Below are 14,327 nucleotides of genomic sequence, written 5' to 3'. Positions count from 1 at the left end.
TACTATCATGGCATCTTGTTCAACCTTCAGGGTTACATATCAGGAATTTGATGATGACAATGTAATATGGTAAAGTTGCAATTTTTTTTTATTGAAAATCTATGGAATTCTATTCTTCTTCTTTTCAGCCATTTTCTGTCTGCTGCTGAACAAAGACCTCCTCTAATTCTTTCCACCTTTCTCTGTTCTTGGCAATGGTTGACCAATTTTCCCCAACAAAATTTGGCAATTCATCACTCCACCTTCTTTTAAGACGTCCTCGGCCTCGTTTCCCTTCCTTCGGAATCTAGTTCGTTAGTATGGTGGTCCATCACTCATCTCTTCTGGATAGATGTCCAGCCCATTTCCATTTTAGTCGCTTATGGTGAAGAATGAAGTCAGTGATGCGAGTCTGGCTTCTTATCCAGGTGTTTCACTTATCATTTAATGTGATGCCTAGCATCAACCTCTCCATTTTTCTTTGAGTTGTTGTCAATTTATTTGCCAGTGTTTTTGTTAGTGCCCAAGTTTCACAACCATATCAGATGACTGGAAGTATACATTGGGTAAATGTCTTCCTTTTTAAACAGAGTGGGATATCATTGTTTTGAAAAATGCTTTTCAATTTTCTGAATGCACTCCAGGCAAGTTGAACTCTCCTATTTATTTCCTTTTGGAGTCCACAGTTTAGATCAATGAGATGCCCTAAGTATGTATATGAAGAGACTCTTTCCAAGAAATTGTTTTCTATTATTATGTTTTTTGGTGTTACAAAATGATTAAACATGATTTTAGTTTTTTTCTCTGTTTATTTTTAGACCAACTTTTCTGCTTTCATGATATAGGTCTTCTATCATTATATTAAGGTCTTCTGGAGTGTTTGTAAAAATTATGATATCATCTTCATATCTTAGGTGTGTCAAGTTTCTCTTATTAATTTTTATACCAAGGTTTGTCCAGTTTATATTATTAAATATTTCTTGAAGGACTGCTGTAAAGATTTTGGGTGAGAGAGAGTCTCCTTGTTGGATACCTTTTTCAATTGATATTTTATTGCTACTCGTGTGAAGTTGGATTGTTGCAGTTTGGTATATTGCCTGGAGGAGGTCCATATATTCTCCAGGAACTCCCTGATTCTGGAGTGCTTTGATTATTGCATTAGTTTTGATGGAATCAAATGCTTTTTCATAATCAATAGAGAGGCAATTGGTTTTCTTCTGCTTTTTCTATTATTTGTTTTACTGCATGAATATGATCAATTGTGTTCAAGCCTTTATGGAATCCTACTTGTTCTACTGATTGATTTGAGTTTAGAAGAGGGGTTAACCTGTTTTTTTTAATTATTTTTGTGAGAATTTTGTACAGATTAGAGAGAATACTAATTGGTCTATAGTTCTTTACTTCTTCTTTGTCCCCTGTTTTAAATAACAGTATCAGAGTGGCGTTTTTCCAATTTTCTGGTATCTTCCCCTCTTCTAGGCATAGATTTAGTAAGTTTGTGACATGATGAATTATATTGTTTCCTCCCCATTTAATTAATTCTATCTAAATTAGCTCTTCAACAGGACATTTTTCATTTGTTTTAATCTTGTTTTATTTAATCTGAAGTGAATTGGGGGATGAATTCCATATGCGATGGAGAAGAGTTATTTATATTTGATTTATCTATTGAAGGATCACTATAGAGTTCTTATAAAATTCTTCTAGCCTGCTTAGGATTTGTTCTTGGTTCCTTATTGTAATTCTATTCTTATCTTTTATTGGAGTTATTTGACTTTTGCCCACTGATAAATGTTTTCTTAGTATTTTCATATTTTTATTGTTTTCAATTCTTTCTTTTATTTTTTTAGTGTTATAAGATCTTATTTCATTTCCTTGTTGTTTTTCTATCTTTTTCCTTATTGTTTTGCATAGTTCTGCATATTCTATTTTAGAAATTAAGTTTTTGTCTTGTTTCATATTTCGTCTCTTTTTTAGTAGTTGTAAGGTTTCCTCTGAAAGTTTATGGTCTTTTTGTTGCTTTTGAATTCATTGGCTGCTAAGATTATTACTTCTGTTAGGTTTTTGCTTATTTTATTTATGTCTTCTTCAAATATATTTATTGTCTAGTTTCTGATTGAGTTTTTCTTTGTAATCCTTCTTCTTGTTTTCGATAGGTTTTAAGTCAAAACTTCTTGATTTTTTGTTTTTAGTGATTTTATTCTTTCCAATTTGGGATTTATTTTAATTTTGGCTCTGACCAGTCTGTGGTCACTTCCTGTTTTTACTTGATTTAGTAGTGAGGTATCTTGAACTATTTCTTTATTATTACACAGTATATAATCTATTTCATTTTTTATTTCTCTGTTTGGACTTCTCCATGTCCATTTTCTTTTGAGGGCTTTCTTAAAAAATGTATTCATAATATAAAGCTTGTTACTAATAGAGAATTCTGTAAGAGCCATTCCTAAGTTGTTGCTTGTACCATATATGTATGGTCCTATTGTGTCTACTTGATGAATGGGGTGACCTACTTTGGCATTAAAATCATCCATTACTATAATAAAGTTTTGATTGCTATTTCTTTTTTTTGTCTAGAGTGTGCTGCAGTGAGTCATAAAATGCTTCTATCTCTTTATCAGTGTGGGATGAGGTGGGAGCATATATTTGGATGATCCAGATTTTAAGTTTAGAGTTTATTTTAAGTATAATTTATTAGTTCTATCAAATTCACCTATTTTCTCTGTCATTTATTGGCATCCACAAGTCCCTCTAAACTTTTTTTTTGTTATTATGTTCTTTGTTAAATCCGATTTTTGCAGGTTGATTTTGTCAACAACTACTCCTTGAAGAATTTAATACACTAAATCCAATCCTATTGATAATTATATAGAAATAATTTCAATAGGACTAAATCATGCAGGAATATCTTCTGAAATATATCCCCCAACATATCTGGTATGCTCTTCACAACAACTCTCTGAACCAGTTTCCTCATCGTGAATTCCAAGAAATCAGATTATATATATATATATATATATACATATACACAGTAGCTCTGATATGGTCTGATCAAAGCTCTTATTTGTTTTTGCTTTTCACAAAAACATAGTGCAGAATATTTTAACTATACATTTTGCACTATTTTTGCCACTACTGTTATAACCTTTAAATGAAAAAAACAGCATGTAAACTCTTGTCTCACAATATGACACTTCCATTATCTGCAGCAGTGTGCAACCTTAATGTTTCTTAATCTCAAAAAATCTTACATTTAAATGTTACTTTATTGTCTAAAATACATAAAAGTAATAGAGAAAATTTTATATTTGTTGGATGGTGTAGAGTATATACTGACTAGTTTCACACATCTATATTTTGGTAGCTTTTGCAAAACTATAAACAGGAAAAATGATGAATGCAACTGATGTTAAAACACAAATAAATCATTAGAACAGAAAAAAAATCAAAGAAATTAAATGAGATGGCAGTAATTTGTGACATGCACCAGCTATCTCCTTGGAGAGTCTGTAGATGGTTGTTAAAGTTAAATTCTGATGTGTCAAGACATCTAAGCAGCGATTTCCAAATATCATTCAGGATGAGGCTTTGGTTTTTATTAAGGCAGCTATATCAGTGAATGGCTGCAGAAGATTCCTTGATTTGGTGAGGGAAAAAAAAAAGTTCTCTTCTAAGTAGAAGATGGTGGCTATACCCTAATCAGTAGTGTGTTTCACAAACATCTGATGAGCTAGGCTAGACATTTCTTCTCTTTTGTGATCAATGCTGCAGTTTCTTCTCAATTCAAAACTAGCCTGCCTGAGCTATATAGGATACACCACAAGAACATGAGATTCTATAAATACCTAACCTGGATTCTTGTAAAAGAGAATACTGTCTTTGAGATCTGCAACCTGTTTGGATTCACTTATATGCCACTTGAATGTCATGCTTTTTGAGAACGATAGCAGACTTGAGGGATGGTTACCAATATATGGGATTGAAACCAAATCTCTTTACTGGTTATCTAGATTTTGGTGGTTATTTTAAATTAATAAGTTTAACTGTGTTTTTATCGATTAAGAACAAATGGTGGAGAAGAGTTTGAAGTTCTTTTGTCTTGATTATTTAAAATAGATACTACTCAGGGTGTGGAATATGCCCAGTTTTTGGGAAGGATGAAACATGAAGATAGCAACTAGTATGGTGAGTTTATGTGAAACCTTTAACAAAATGCTATTATCTGTTTTTTGTAACTAAAACATTGTGAAAAGGAAGTTTGCTTTCATTCTCCTAATCCAATGTGAAATGTACATTAGAATAGAAGAAATTCAGAGAAAGGAGAAACAGCTGTAAAACAAATGTCATGCTTCAGACTATGAAAATGTCATCAACATACTTCGACCATATAGTAGGTGTTGTAGTTTGATAATGCATCTCAAAGGTTTCCTTAAAGTGATCACTAGGAAAGGGGGGGGGGATAAGAGACAGCTCATTACTAGTCCAAATGTCTAGGAAGACCAATGTTCCTGTGAAAGAAGTCTGACTGGAAACAATGCTCAAATAGTCTAGTGATGTCTAGTGAGCTAATAGATCCTGTAGATAACTGTAATTATTTAAATTTATTTCTTTCAATTCTAATAGTTGCAGATGGAGTTATCCTACTGTAGTTTGATAGCATATATTGTCATGTGCTTGTACTTTTAAGTGTTGTTCTTATTGTGTTTATCTCTTTTCAACTTAACAATGGTTAGGAAACTTAGCCAAAAATTCTACAAATATTAATTTTTTTCCTAATGTAAGTCTTATTTTGTTACTTTTATAATTTTATCATTGTCTGTTTCTGTTTTGATCTTTAAATCTGCACCAAAGTAACGCACACATAATGATACTGTTGCAAAAGGTGAAGCTTGCCACTTTTTATACTCCCTATTATCTGAGTATATACGGAAGATGTGTTGTTCAGAGTAATTTATGAGCATTAAGCTCACCCTGTGGAGGCTGAGGGATTAAATGATATCATTGGAAATTAAATGGATTTAGGCCCTTTATGTTTATAGAGGTCATATTCATTGCAATCTGTAGCTTGTTGATATTTAATTTGTCTGCCGATTCTTGCAGTCAGGAAAGGATAATTTTTTTTCATCAATTTTTCCTAGATTGGATAGCAGACTGATTGGACAATAATTTTGAGGCAAATGTGAATCTTTGACCCACTTGTGAACTGGTATAATATTAGCGATTTTCCAGGAAGGAGGGAAATATTGTATTCTTAGGACTGCATTCATGATGTTGACGAGATGCACTATAGCTGTGTGCAGTAGCAATTTGATGACTCTGTTTGTGATGCCATCTGGACCTGGAGCTTTTTTGTTGTTAAGATGCTTGACAATTTCCCATATATAAGAAGTAAAAATGATCCTCTTATTATTAAAATAATCTGGATCGGAGAAAGTTGTAGAAAGTTTTTTTCACTTGGTTGCAAATTAAATTAAACTTGGATAAAAGATTAAAGAATATAATTTATTGACAAGTTACTTGCCTCTGCAAGAAAATGACTCATGAAGGGACTAAAAAAAAAAAAAAACGATTTAGAAAGAATTCCTGAAGTCAGTGACCAAAATAGACTTATAACTGGTTTTTTATGCGATTTTAGCATTATGGTACTAGAAATTTTGCCATAAAGACACTATTTTTATAAATTCTTCTTCTGACAATTTATACAAACAAATAAAATAGATTTATTTATTTAAGCATTTTTTAAAAAAAGTCCAAAAAGTCTTGCAGATTTACTTACCTGAAGATAGCGGAGTTATTGCTGAAATTCTACGAGTTGATGAACAATCTGAAAGTTCTTCTTGTTCCTTTTCTGGAAAGCGCGTCTCTCCTAAATTGAATGATGAATGTCTGGATACAATTTCGGGAGCAGCTTGAGTATACATGTGTGATTCGTTTGCTGATGATAGCATATTGAGTTCAGTGTTGATTCCTATTTCAATGACATTTTTGTGAAACATACTGGATGTGGATAACTGAGGATCGATTTCTTGCTTGAGTCTTCCTGTTAAATAAGTAGTACTTGGCAAGGGGGAGTGCAACTTTTGGTTATTATGAGAAACGACTTCTTCAATTAAATTATCGTTTTGTATTCCACGTTCCTGGATCTTTTGGGCAGATGTCGAGTTCGAAAGTCCGCATCGCACAGACATCTGGGCAGAGTGTTCCTGCTTTTGGCAAAGTGATATTTTGTTTTCGTTATAAGTTTGATCGCAGTTTACTGTCGTGTCTACAAGAGAGTTATCCAGTTCTTGAATAACTGCCATCACTTCTTCATCACCAGGATTATAATCGTCTTTCTTTAAATCTCCAAACTTCTTAAAACTGCGGATTGGTATCCTTGATATGCATTGCGAAAGTGATTTTTTTGAGAACTCTTCTCCTAGATAAAATGTCCCTGTTGTGTTTGATATGCTACCATTTAAACTTGCATTTTCTTTGTCAGAGGCTAATTTGGACCTATTTGATTGTTCTGAATGATCCGTGGCTGTGTCTTCTATAGATAACATTGTATGGCAGAAATCGTGGAAACCAGCTACAATTACTTCTTGTGGAGCATTCAGTTTGACGTTATAACATTCATTAATGTCATCGCTATGGCTATAATCTACAGATGTGCATGGCCGTTGTTCTCCGAAATCCAATTCATTTTCAGAGGATGTAATGTCGTTCACATGAATCCTAGCTATCCCACTGGATACAATTTTAAGGCATTCAGTAAGAGATTGTTTGCGTGATGAGATGGCATTTGTGAAACCTTCATAAGTAGGCTTTTCCAACGAAAGCAACTTGCTGTGCACACTAGAAGGGATGGTACTGCTCTTGGAAAATAAGTTGGGCTTACAGGATGATGCAGGATCACTTATGTTTCTAAACTTATAAGAAATTAACTCTGAATTATCAGACAACTGAGAGGGTACGAAAGTACTAGAATTAAAAACAGTTGAATCTTTTGGGGTCACTCCTCCAACATTCGATTGTGATGTCATGGAAGACCGGTGGGAGCCTCGTGTTGAGAGGTAGTGAACTCCGTGCACGTCCTGTATTACTGAAACAAAATGATTACCATAAACCTGCGGACTTCTGCTAGTCAAGTCAGAGGGTAGCACAGTTTTATCTGAGCGTGATTGAGGTGAAGTATTTAGCCTCCCAGAAATATGTAGCAACTCCTTTTCATTTTCGAAAATGGCAGTTCTTTGCTGCTTGATTTCTACTGAGTCTTCACACTGCTGGTGCAACCTAGTATGTTGACAGGTGGCACACACAGTGGGATATGATTTACTCTGTCGCCTGAGTGAGCAGTGGCACTCAGTTTCAGTATCATTTAACTGGCATTTTTTTTCGACAGCAAGATGTTCCCCATAACTGAATGGGTGAGGACTGGTCCTATCAGGATGGGTTTTTCTAACTATAAAACAAATAAATGCAATTAAGTCAACAGAACCCCTTATAGATAACTGGAAATCTTTGATTATATCTCTGAAGTGAAATAATTACAATTAATAAGAGTCTTTATTATATCATTAAAGAACACACCACTTGGAGTTGAAAGCTTATCATGGGAAGAAACTGTAAATCTAGTAGGTACAATATCTGTGTACCGTGTCTTGTCTTAAATTACATGCTCTTAATATTTTCTCTGGCAATGCATTCCACTTACCTATCCATCAGTGAAGTAAAACATTATTCCTCACCTTCATACAATATCCAGCGAACTCCGCTGGAAATTGTATGAATATTAATCACATTGTAATTTCCTTACATTTATCGTACTAGTGCATCAGACGGAAATGTGAAACAAGATACATGTCACACAGAGCATAAGCCTGCTGATAGATTTTCTGGCATAAACAAAACCGTTATATATATTAGATACACATACCCGCCACTGAATTATAAACTTATAAACCAATACCGATCATCTTCAATTCCCTAATCTTAGTTCGGTGAGATATGGATCAGAAACAGCCTTCATTAAATGCTTCGTTTAACTGCTGCACACACGAAGTTCTGTTTGTCTATACACGCCTTCTCAGAAGACGCGTACGGCGATCTCGTGTCTGACTGTCTTAGGACCATAACTGCGCCTCTTAGACAAGCAATGTAGGTTATTTTTCCACTGATTAAATACCCTGATATCTCACCTTTTGAGAAACCAGTCAGCTCTGCTGGTTTCAAAGTTGTGGCTGTAGCCAGACGGACACCCACAATAAACTCCGAAAGATCCTTTGTTTTTCTCCATTGTGACCAACACTATTGATGATTACTGACCAGCAGCACTCTTAAAGAGTTGCCTAAGAACATTTGGAGAAACATGTGATCAAGCGTTTTGCATATACGCGGCATAAGTGATGTTTACGTATATCTGCATAAAAGGTTTCTAATTCATTGGCTGGTATACGTAGTAACTCATATTGTGAGTTATGGATCGAATTTGAACAAATAAACACATACAAACATGAAAACATGTCATTGTTATTTTTTTATATATTTATTTTACCATCTCCATGGAGTCCAGAGACTCATCGCGGGAGACCCACATCAACCAACATACACACAAATCTCATTATACCTCCTTAAATCCATTCACCATCCGGCAACTCACAACCAATTCTGGCAATTACAGTATCTCATTACATTAGCTCATTAATAAAATTTGGCACAGCGAACGTTCAGTAACTATGTTCACCTATATTGATCGCAATGATTCATATATCTAAAGAATATCTGGTGGTGTGCCATCACAGTCCAATACACTGTACTGATGCACAAACAGACTACTAAACTGCAGGAATAGCAAATATTTTTTCATAAAAGCATAAAAAAATAATATTTTGTTAGGAGCTTAGTGTGTAGCATTTTTGACAGGCTTGGTTGATCGTTTAGTCTGTCTTTCGAAAGAAAAAAGAATAATACTAGTGGTGGGCGGTTTGTGTAGTTGCTGTTAGTTGTAGAGTAGGTGCCCCATGTAATAATAATAATAAACAATTGCAATCTCATATTGATATTACGAATATGGTGTTAATTTTTATTGCCTCCCACCCATAAAAGCTGTCAGTTATAGTACATTTGGTACCAGGCTAAGGACTTTTATTTTTATAATTTATTTATTTTGTTTTTATTTGTGAATACCGGAAATGTCGTTTTCTTTCCGGACCGTGACGCACAATTTGTATTTTTACATAGTCCGAAAACCCTACTCTAGAGACCAAACATTGAACTTCTTCAGGCACTTCAAGCCTCCAATAAGCAGGGGGGGGGTCTCACACCGAGCGATAAAATTCATCACCAACTTACAGACAATCCCAAACATCCATGCCCATAACAGGATTCGAATCCGCAGCCTGTTGGCTGGAAAGCGAATACGCTAAACACTCGTCAACCAGGCTGGCACGAATGCATGTATGTAATACTGACGGTCCTCCAAAAATTCCTCGGTTTTTTTACTATTGTCTATGATCATTTCCTCACTTGCTGATTTATGTGCCATTAACAGTTTCCTTTCCGCATAATAATTATCTTTTACCATAGGTACATGTTGGTTGAATAGTTAGTGTATCCGCTCTTTAAATAGGTTGATGATTTGAATCCTGCCGTGGACATGGATGTTTTGCGATTATCTTTAGGTGGAAGCTAGATTTCATCGCCCAGTGTGAGACCACTACCACAGGGTGAGAAGGTAGTGTCACAAGTATAAAACTTTCATATTATAAAACTTTTTTAATTCCTGAAGAGTTGTGGCAGTTACTTTTGAAAGCCAACTACTGTAGAGTCACTGACAGTTCTTATTACAAGCATTATTATGACAGTAAAATTGACTTGCTCTAACCCCAGTCTTAAGTTGAAAGTTATTGGTCTGTCTTTACTCGAAGGGAAGTATTTAACAAGACATGCCAAATTTGAATTAAATCCAATCAATGAAAATACTACAACACTTTAGAAAATGCGAAAAGCGCCTTAAAAATAAAAGCACCGATTTTTTTCTTTGTGAGATACATTCTACATTCACCTATTTCAGCCTAAATACGGAATATACACTGCTTGGAAAGAAGTTAACGAACACTATAGTGTGAGGAACAAACAGACATAGCGCCCATCTTAATATGTAGAATTTTTTCGCAGCGATGAATGCAGCAATCCTATGGGGCATTTTTCCACAACGTACGATAGTGATCAATGGGAATTTTTGGACCATTCTTCCTGTAGGCATATAATGAGGTCCTGGACTGTTGTGGGATGGTTCCCCTTGCCCTCACCTGATGCTCCAGTTCATCCTACAAATGTTCAATGGGATTGAGTTCAGGACTCTGTGAAGGCTAGTCGAGTGAGGTGACGTTCATGACCACAAACCACGCACAACAGCAGCCTTGTAACATAGTGAATTGTCTTGCTGAAAGAGACAATGATCAGTTCCGTAGAAACTCTACAAAATAGGAAGCACTGCATTTTCCAAAATGTTCAGGCCTCTCAGAGTTCAATGTTCGTGGCACCACACAGAAATCCGAGGCCAAACCAGGAAACACAGGACCATACCTTCACACCGCCACCTCCGAATTTCATAGTTGGAGTTACGCACTCTAGTAAGAGACGTTCACCGAACATCCGCCACACTCACACCCGTTCATCTGCTCGGTAGAGGGTGTAGCATGACTCATCACTCCATAATACAGCTTTCCAAGCTTCCCCATCCCACTGTCAAGTGCACTTTGCACCACTGAAGATGACCCTGCATGCTGGTTAGGGTAATGTGCGGTTTGCATATTTCAGGACCAACGATGGACACCCATGTAGCGAGCCTCGGTTCTGAATGTTTTTGTGCAGATTCGTGTTGCAGACGATGCCCAGAACTCTGCATTCAACGTGTCGGCCTACGAATGGCGGTTTTTACATATTATTCTTCGTAGCATCCTACGATCACGTTCAGTGAGTGTGATGAGTCGTCCACTGCGGATAACACTTGCATTTGACTCCTGCGCTTCCATCTCAGTATAGTATCACTGATTGTTGACGAGGCATCCTATCACAACGCATCTTTCAAACCCCGTCAGTTCCCTGTTGTTTTTTTCAAAGTTACCTTGCTCTCTAGTCGATTTTTCGCCGTTCTTTTCTCAGTTTGTTCCTGTTGCCATTATGTTTCCTGTATTTGTCACATTAGTGTTCTTTCCCGCTTTGTCTTTAGGTGGGCTTACCCTAACTGGGGAATGGTTGGCTCCTGAGTGATCGGTCCCTTCCGGACCAACTGCGTCGAGTAGGTCTGCGCTGTCGAGGTTCGTAACCCAATCATCCCCGGAAAGCTAAATCCTGGCGATATTTGGGATTTTCAGAACATGAGTAAGCAGATTTTGTTTCACCCTTTCTTATTGTACAAAGTGTCGGGGAAATGCACCACATTTTCTTAAACTTCTCATTTCCTATACTTCTTTCTACGTGTAAAAATTGCTTAACTGAACTGTAGAACATCCGTAATGTAAATGGTGAAAGCTTGTCGGATGTTGGCATCTTTATAAAAGATGGGAGACTTTTTCCGGATTTTCCAGATATGAAATTTCAACTCATTAATAATGATTATTCTAATCTTGTCTGCTTTTTAAAATGGCTGGAGGAACTGTAAATAGAGCACTTTTTCTATTGTTAGCCCTTGGTCACGAAGATCTTCATGGCCCAAGGATATTGAAAGAAGGCATGTTCCACAGTGTCTAGTACAGGACATACCTCACAGTTAGAGTCTCCGTAACGTGTGTACCGCCATCTGTTTGCGTTAACTGGTAATTTTCCATACGCAATTCTCTATGCCAGATCTTTCCTACTTGGGTAGCGCTTGGCTTCTGCTAGATTTGAGAACAGAATGGCATTTTTTCCCCCTAGTTGTGGTTCACTTGTTCTTAGGAAATCGAATATGCTCTCATAGCAGCGTTTGCTTTGAGGGGTCGGCAAACTGCGGCTCTTTGGGTACGTACATGTGACTGAAGTAAAATTGAAAATGAAAATAAAACTATCATAGTTTCATTTATAAATTTTTTTTTAAAGGATTTTATTCACATAATGGCGATTTCATTTATTTTATAGGTCTCGCAAAACTTTGTGGCACTGCGCGATGTCAGAGAGGGGAAGGTGAGCGTGGAGGGGGGGTATACAGAGGGAGGGGATGGTTGAGCACATGGTAGACAGAGTACCTAAACAATGTAACTAATTAGGATTAGGTTTTAGGATACCTCGACATCTGAGGTCATCTGCAGAGTAACAGAGTGACTAATAAGTGAGCGCAGGCAGACTCAATGATTTTCAATACTTGGAATAGTCTTCCGGACTCATATCATGAGTTGAAAAAAATTGCATTTGGTGTTCTCAGTATCTTCGGTTCTACATATTTATGTGAGCAATCGTTTTCTAACATGAATTTCATTAAATGTAAATTGAGGAGCCAAATACTGATGCCAACTTGGAATCGTGCCTTAAATTAAAAACGACTAGTTACAAACCGGACATACAGAAACTTTGTAAGGAAATGCAAGCTCATTGCTCACACTGATTAAAACCAATGAAAGCAATTTTTTGTGCGATTTTTTTTTCATTTAATAAAGATATAATTAATATTATAACTTGTTATATATTACTATAAATTTTCCTTATTTGAAAAAATATATTTATGGCTCTTGAATAATTTTTAAATTGTTATGAGGGACAGGTTTGGCTTTTCCGTCTCAAAAGTCTGCCGACCCCTAGTCTAGAACAGTGATGAGCAACCTTTGAAGACAGTAGACCACAACTGAAAACCTAATATTCCATACGGGCCGCAACGAACATAATATTAAATACTTGAATATATTAATCAAAGAAATTTAATTTATGGGATGGAATCCGTTATTTTCGACATAGTTTTACAATGAAAAGTTTTTTTTAATTTCATTTACTTTTTATTAGTAATAATTATTATTATATAAGGTGCCTCCATGATATATATATATATATATATATATATACACACACAGGTATACGTCCGTTTTTTTTTAATCAAAAGAAATTAAATAGCTACTGAAATTTAATTAATGAGATATTTGGCTCTGTTTCTCATCAACAAGTTTTTCAATATTGGGAGGTATGTTTGCAATTACGACTCTAATACATTTTTTAGTCGTTCGTCATCAAGGCGATTTCGCCAATCATTTTTTACAATTTTCATTTTCGAAAAGAGTTGCTCACACAGATAAGTATTACCAAATAAATTCATTATTTGCCTGGAATGGGTAGCCAGCAATGGAAATTTATCAGTTGGAAAGTAACTTATAAAAGTCAATAAGACTAACATTCTGAAGCTTATTTCTTAATTAAGTGTTGCTCTGCAAATCAATTATTTCCATTTGAAATTCTTCGGGAACCTTTTCAACGTCTATATGAAAGGGTGATGAGAACATATCAAAATTAGTTTAATTTTCGCGTAAGCTTTTGAACCGCGAACTGAATTCTTCTTGTAGTCTGTATTTTCTCTGCATATTTTTTCATTTCAGGTGGATTTTCTTTTCTGAAAATTGGAAAAGGAGCCGTATTATTAGAGTCCAAATTTTTAGTTTATTTTCAAAGCTTTTATTTTACCGAACATTTCATTAATAAGTTTGTTCTGTCCTTGAAGAGATGTTGAGTAACGTCAACGCAAAATGCAAAGTCGCACATCCAGTCCTTGTCATTAAATTCTGGAAACGGGTTGTCTTTTATCTCTAAGAATAACTGAATTTCGCTCTCCCAATCGTACACAAGCTTAAGCATTGTGCCACGACTTAATCATCGAACCTCGGTGTTAAAAAGGTTATCGCCATATTCGCTTTCCATACCGCTCAAAAATTCCTTAAATCCGTGATGACTCAGTCCTGGAGATCTAATAAAATTTACAATTTTATTAGATCTCCAGGTGGAACAACACTGGACATTTTCAAAATTTTTATTATTATTATTATTCGTGACACCTCCAAGGAGTCCGAAGACTTATCGCGGGAGGACACCTACTACACAACTGTTTCAGACATTACACCGAACCGCTACTACCAATCATCCCCATCAACGCCATCTACCGCTCACCATTTTACACTGAAATTTTCTTGGCGCAAAATGCAGTGAGAAATAATTATTTCGCGTCCTGTTAATCTTTTTATGTCTCTGAATAATAATCACAAACCAGCATTTATACTAAACATGGCTCGAGCTCCGTCTGTTGTTATACCGATCTTTTCTATTTGGATATTTAATTGATTAAGAACAGTTTTTTCAATTCCCTATATATCTTTTCCGGTAGTAGTTCCTTTCAATGGAACTAAAAATGC

General features: G+C 35.6%; 1 protein-coding gene across 1 annotated transcript in view; it reads right to left on the bottom strand.

Moving 5' to 3' along the window:
• LOC150106300 (heat shock 70 kDa protein 12A-like) overlaps window positions 1-7,004 on the bottom strand; it is a 152,666-nt gene extending 145,662 nt beyond the window's left edge. The window contains exon 1 of the mRNA XM_090392973.1: window positions 5,756-7,004. Coding sequence (XP_090249099.1) covers window positions 5,756-7,004 — 1,249 coding nt within the window. The remainder of the gene's footprint in view (window positions 1-5,755) is intronic.
• Window positions 7,005-14,327: the final 7,323 nt, after the last annotated feature.

The sequence above is a fragment of the Typopeltis vanoorti genome, chromosome 5 (assembly GCF_054136105.1).
Source record: "Typopeltis vanoorti isolate ZY-2024b chromosome 5, IOZ_Tvanoo_1.0, whole genome shotgun sequence".
NCBI classification, from domain to species: domain Eukaryota; kingdom Metazoa; phylum Arthropoda; class Arachnida; order Uropygi; family Thelyphonidae; genus Typopeltis; species Typopeltis vanoorti.
Note: the sequence above shows the minus strand (reverse complement) of the source record. Positions and strands in the feature narration are given on the sequence as shown.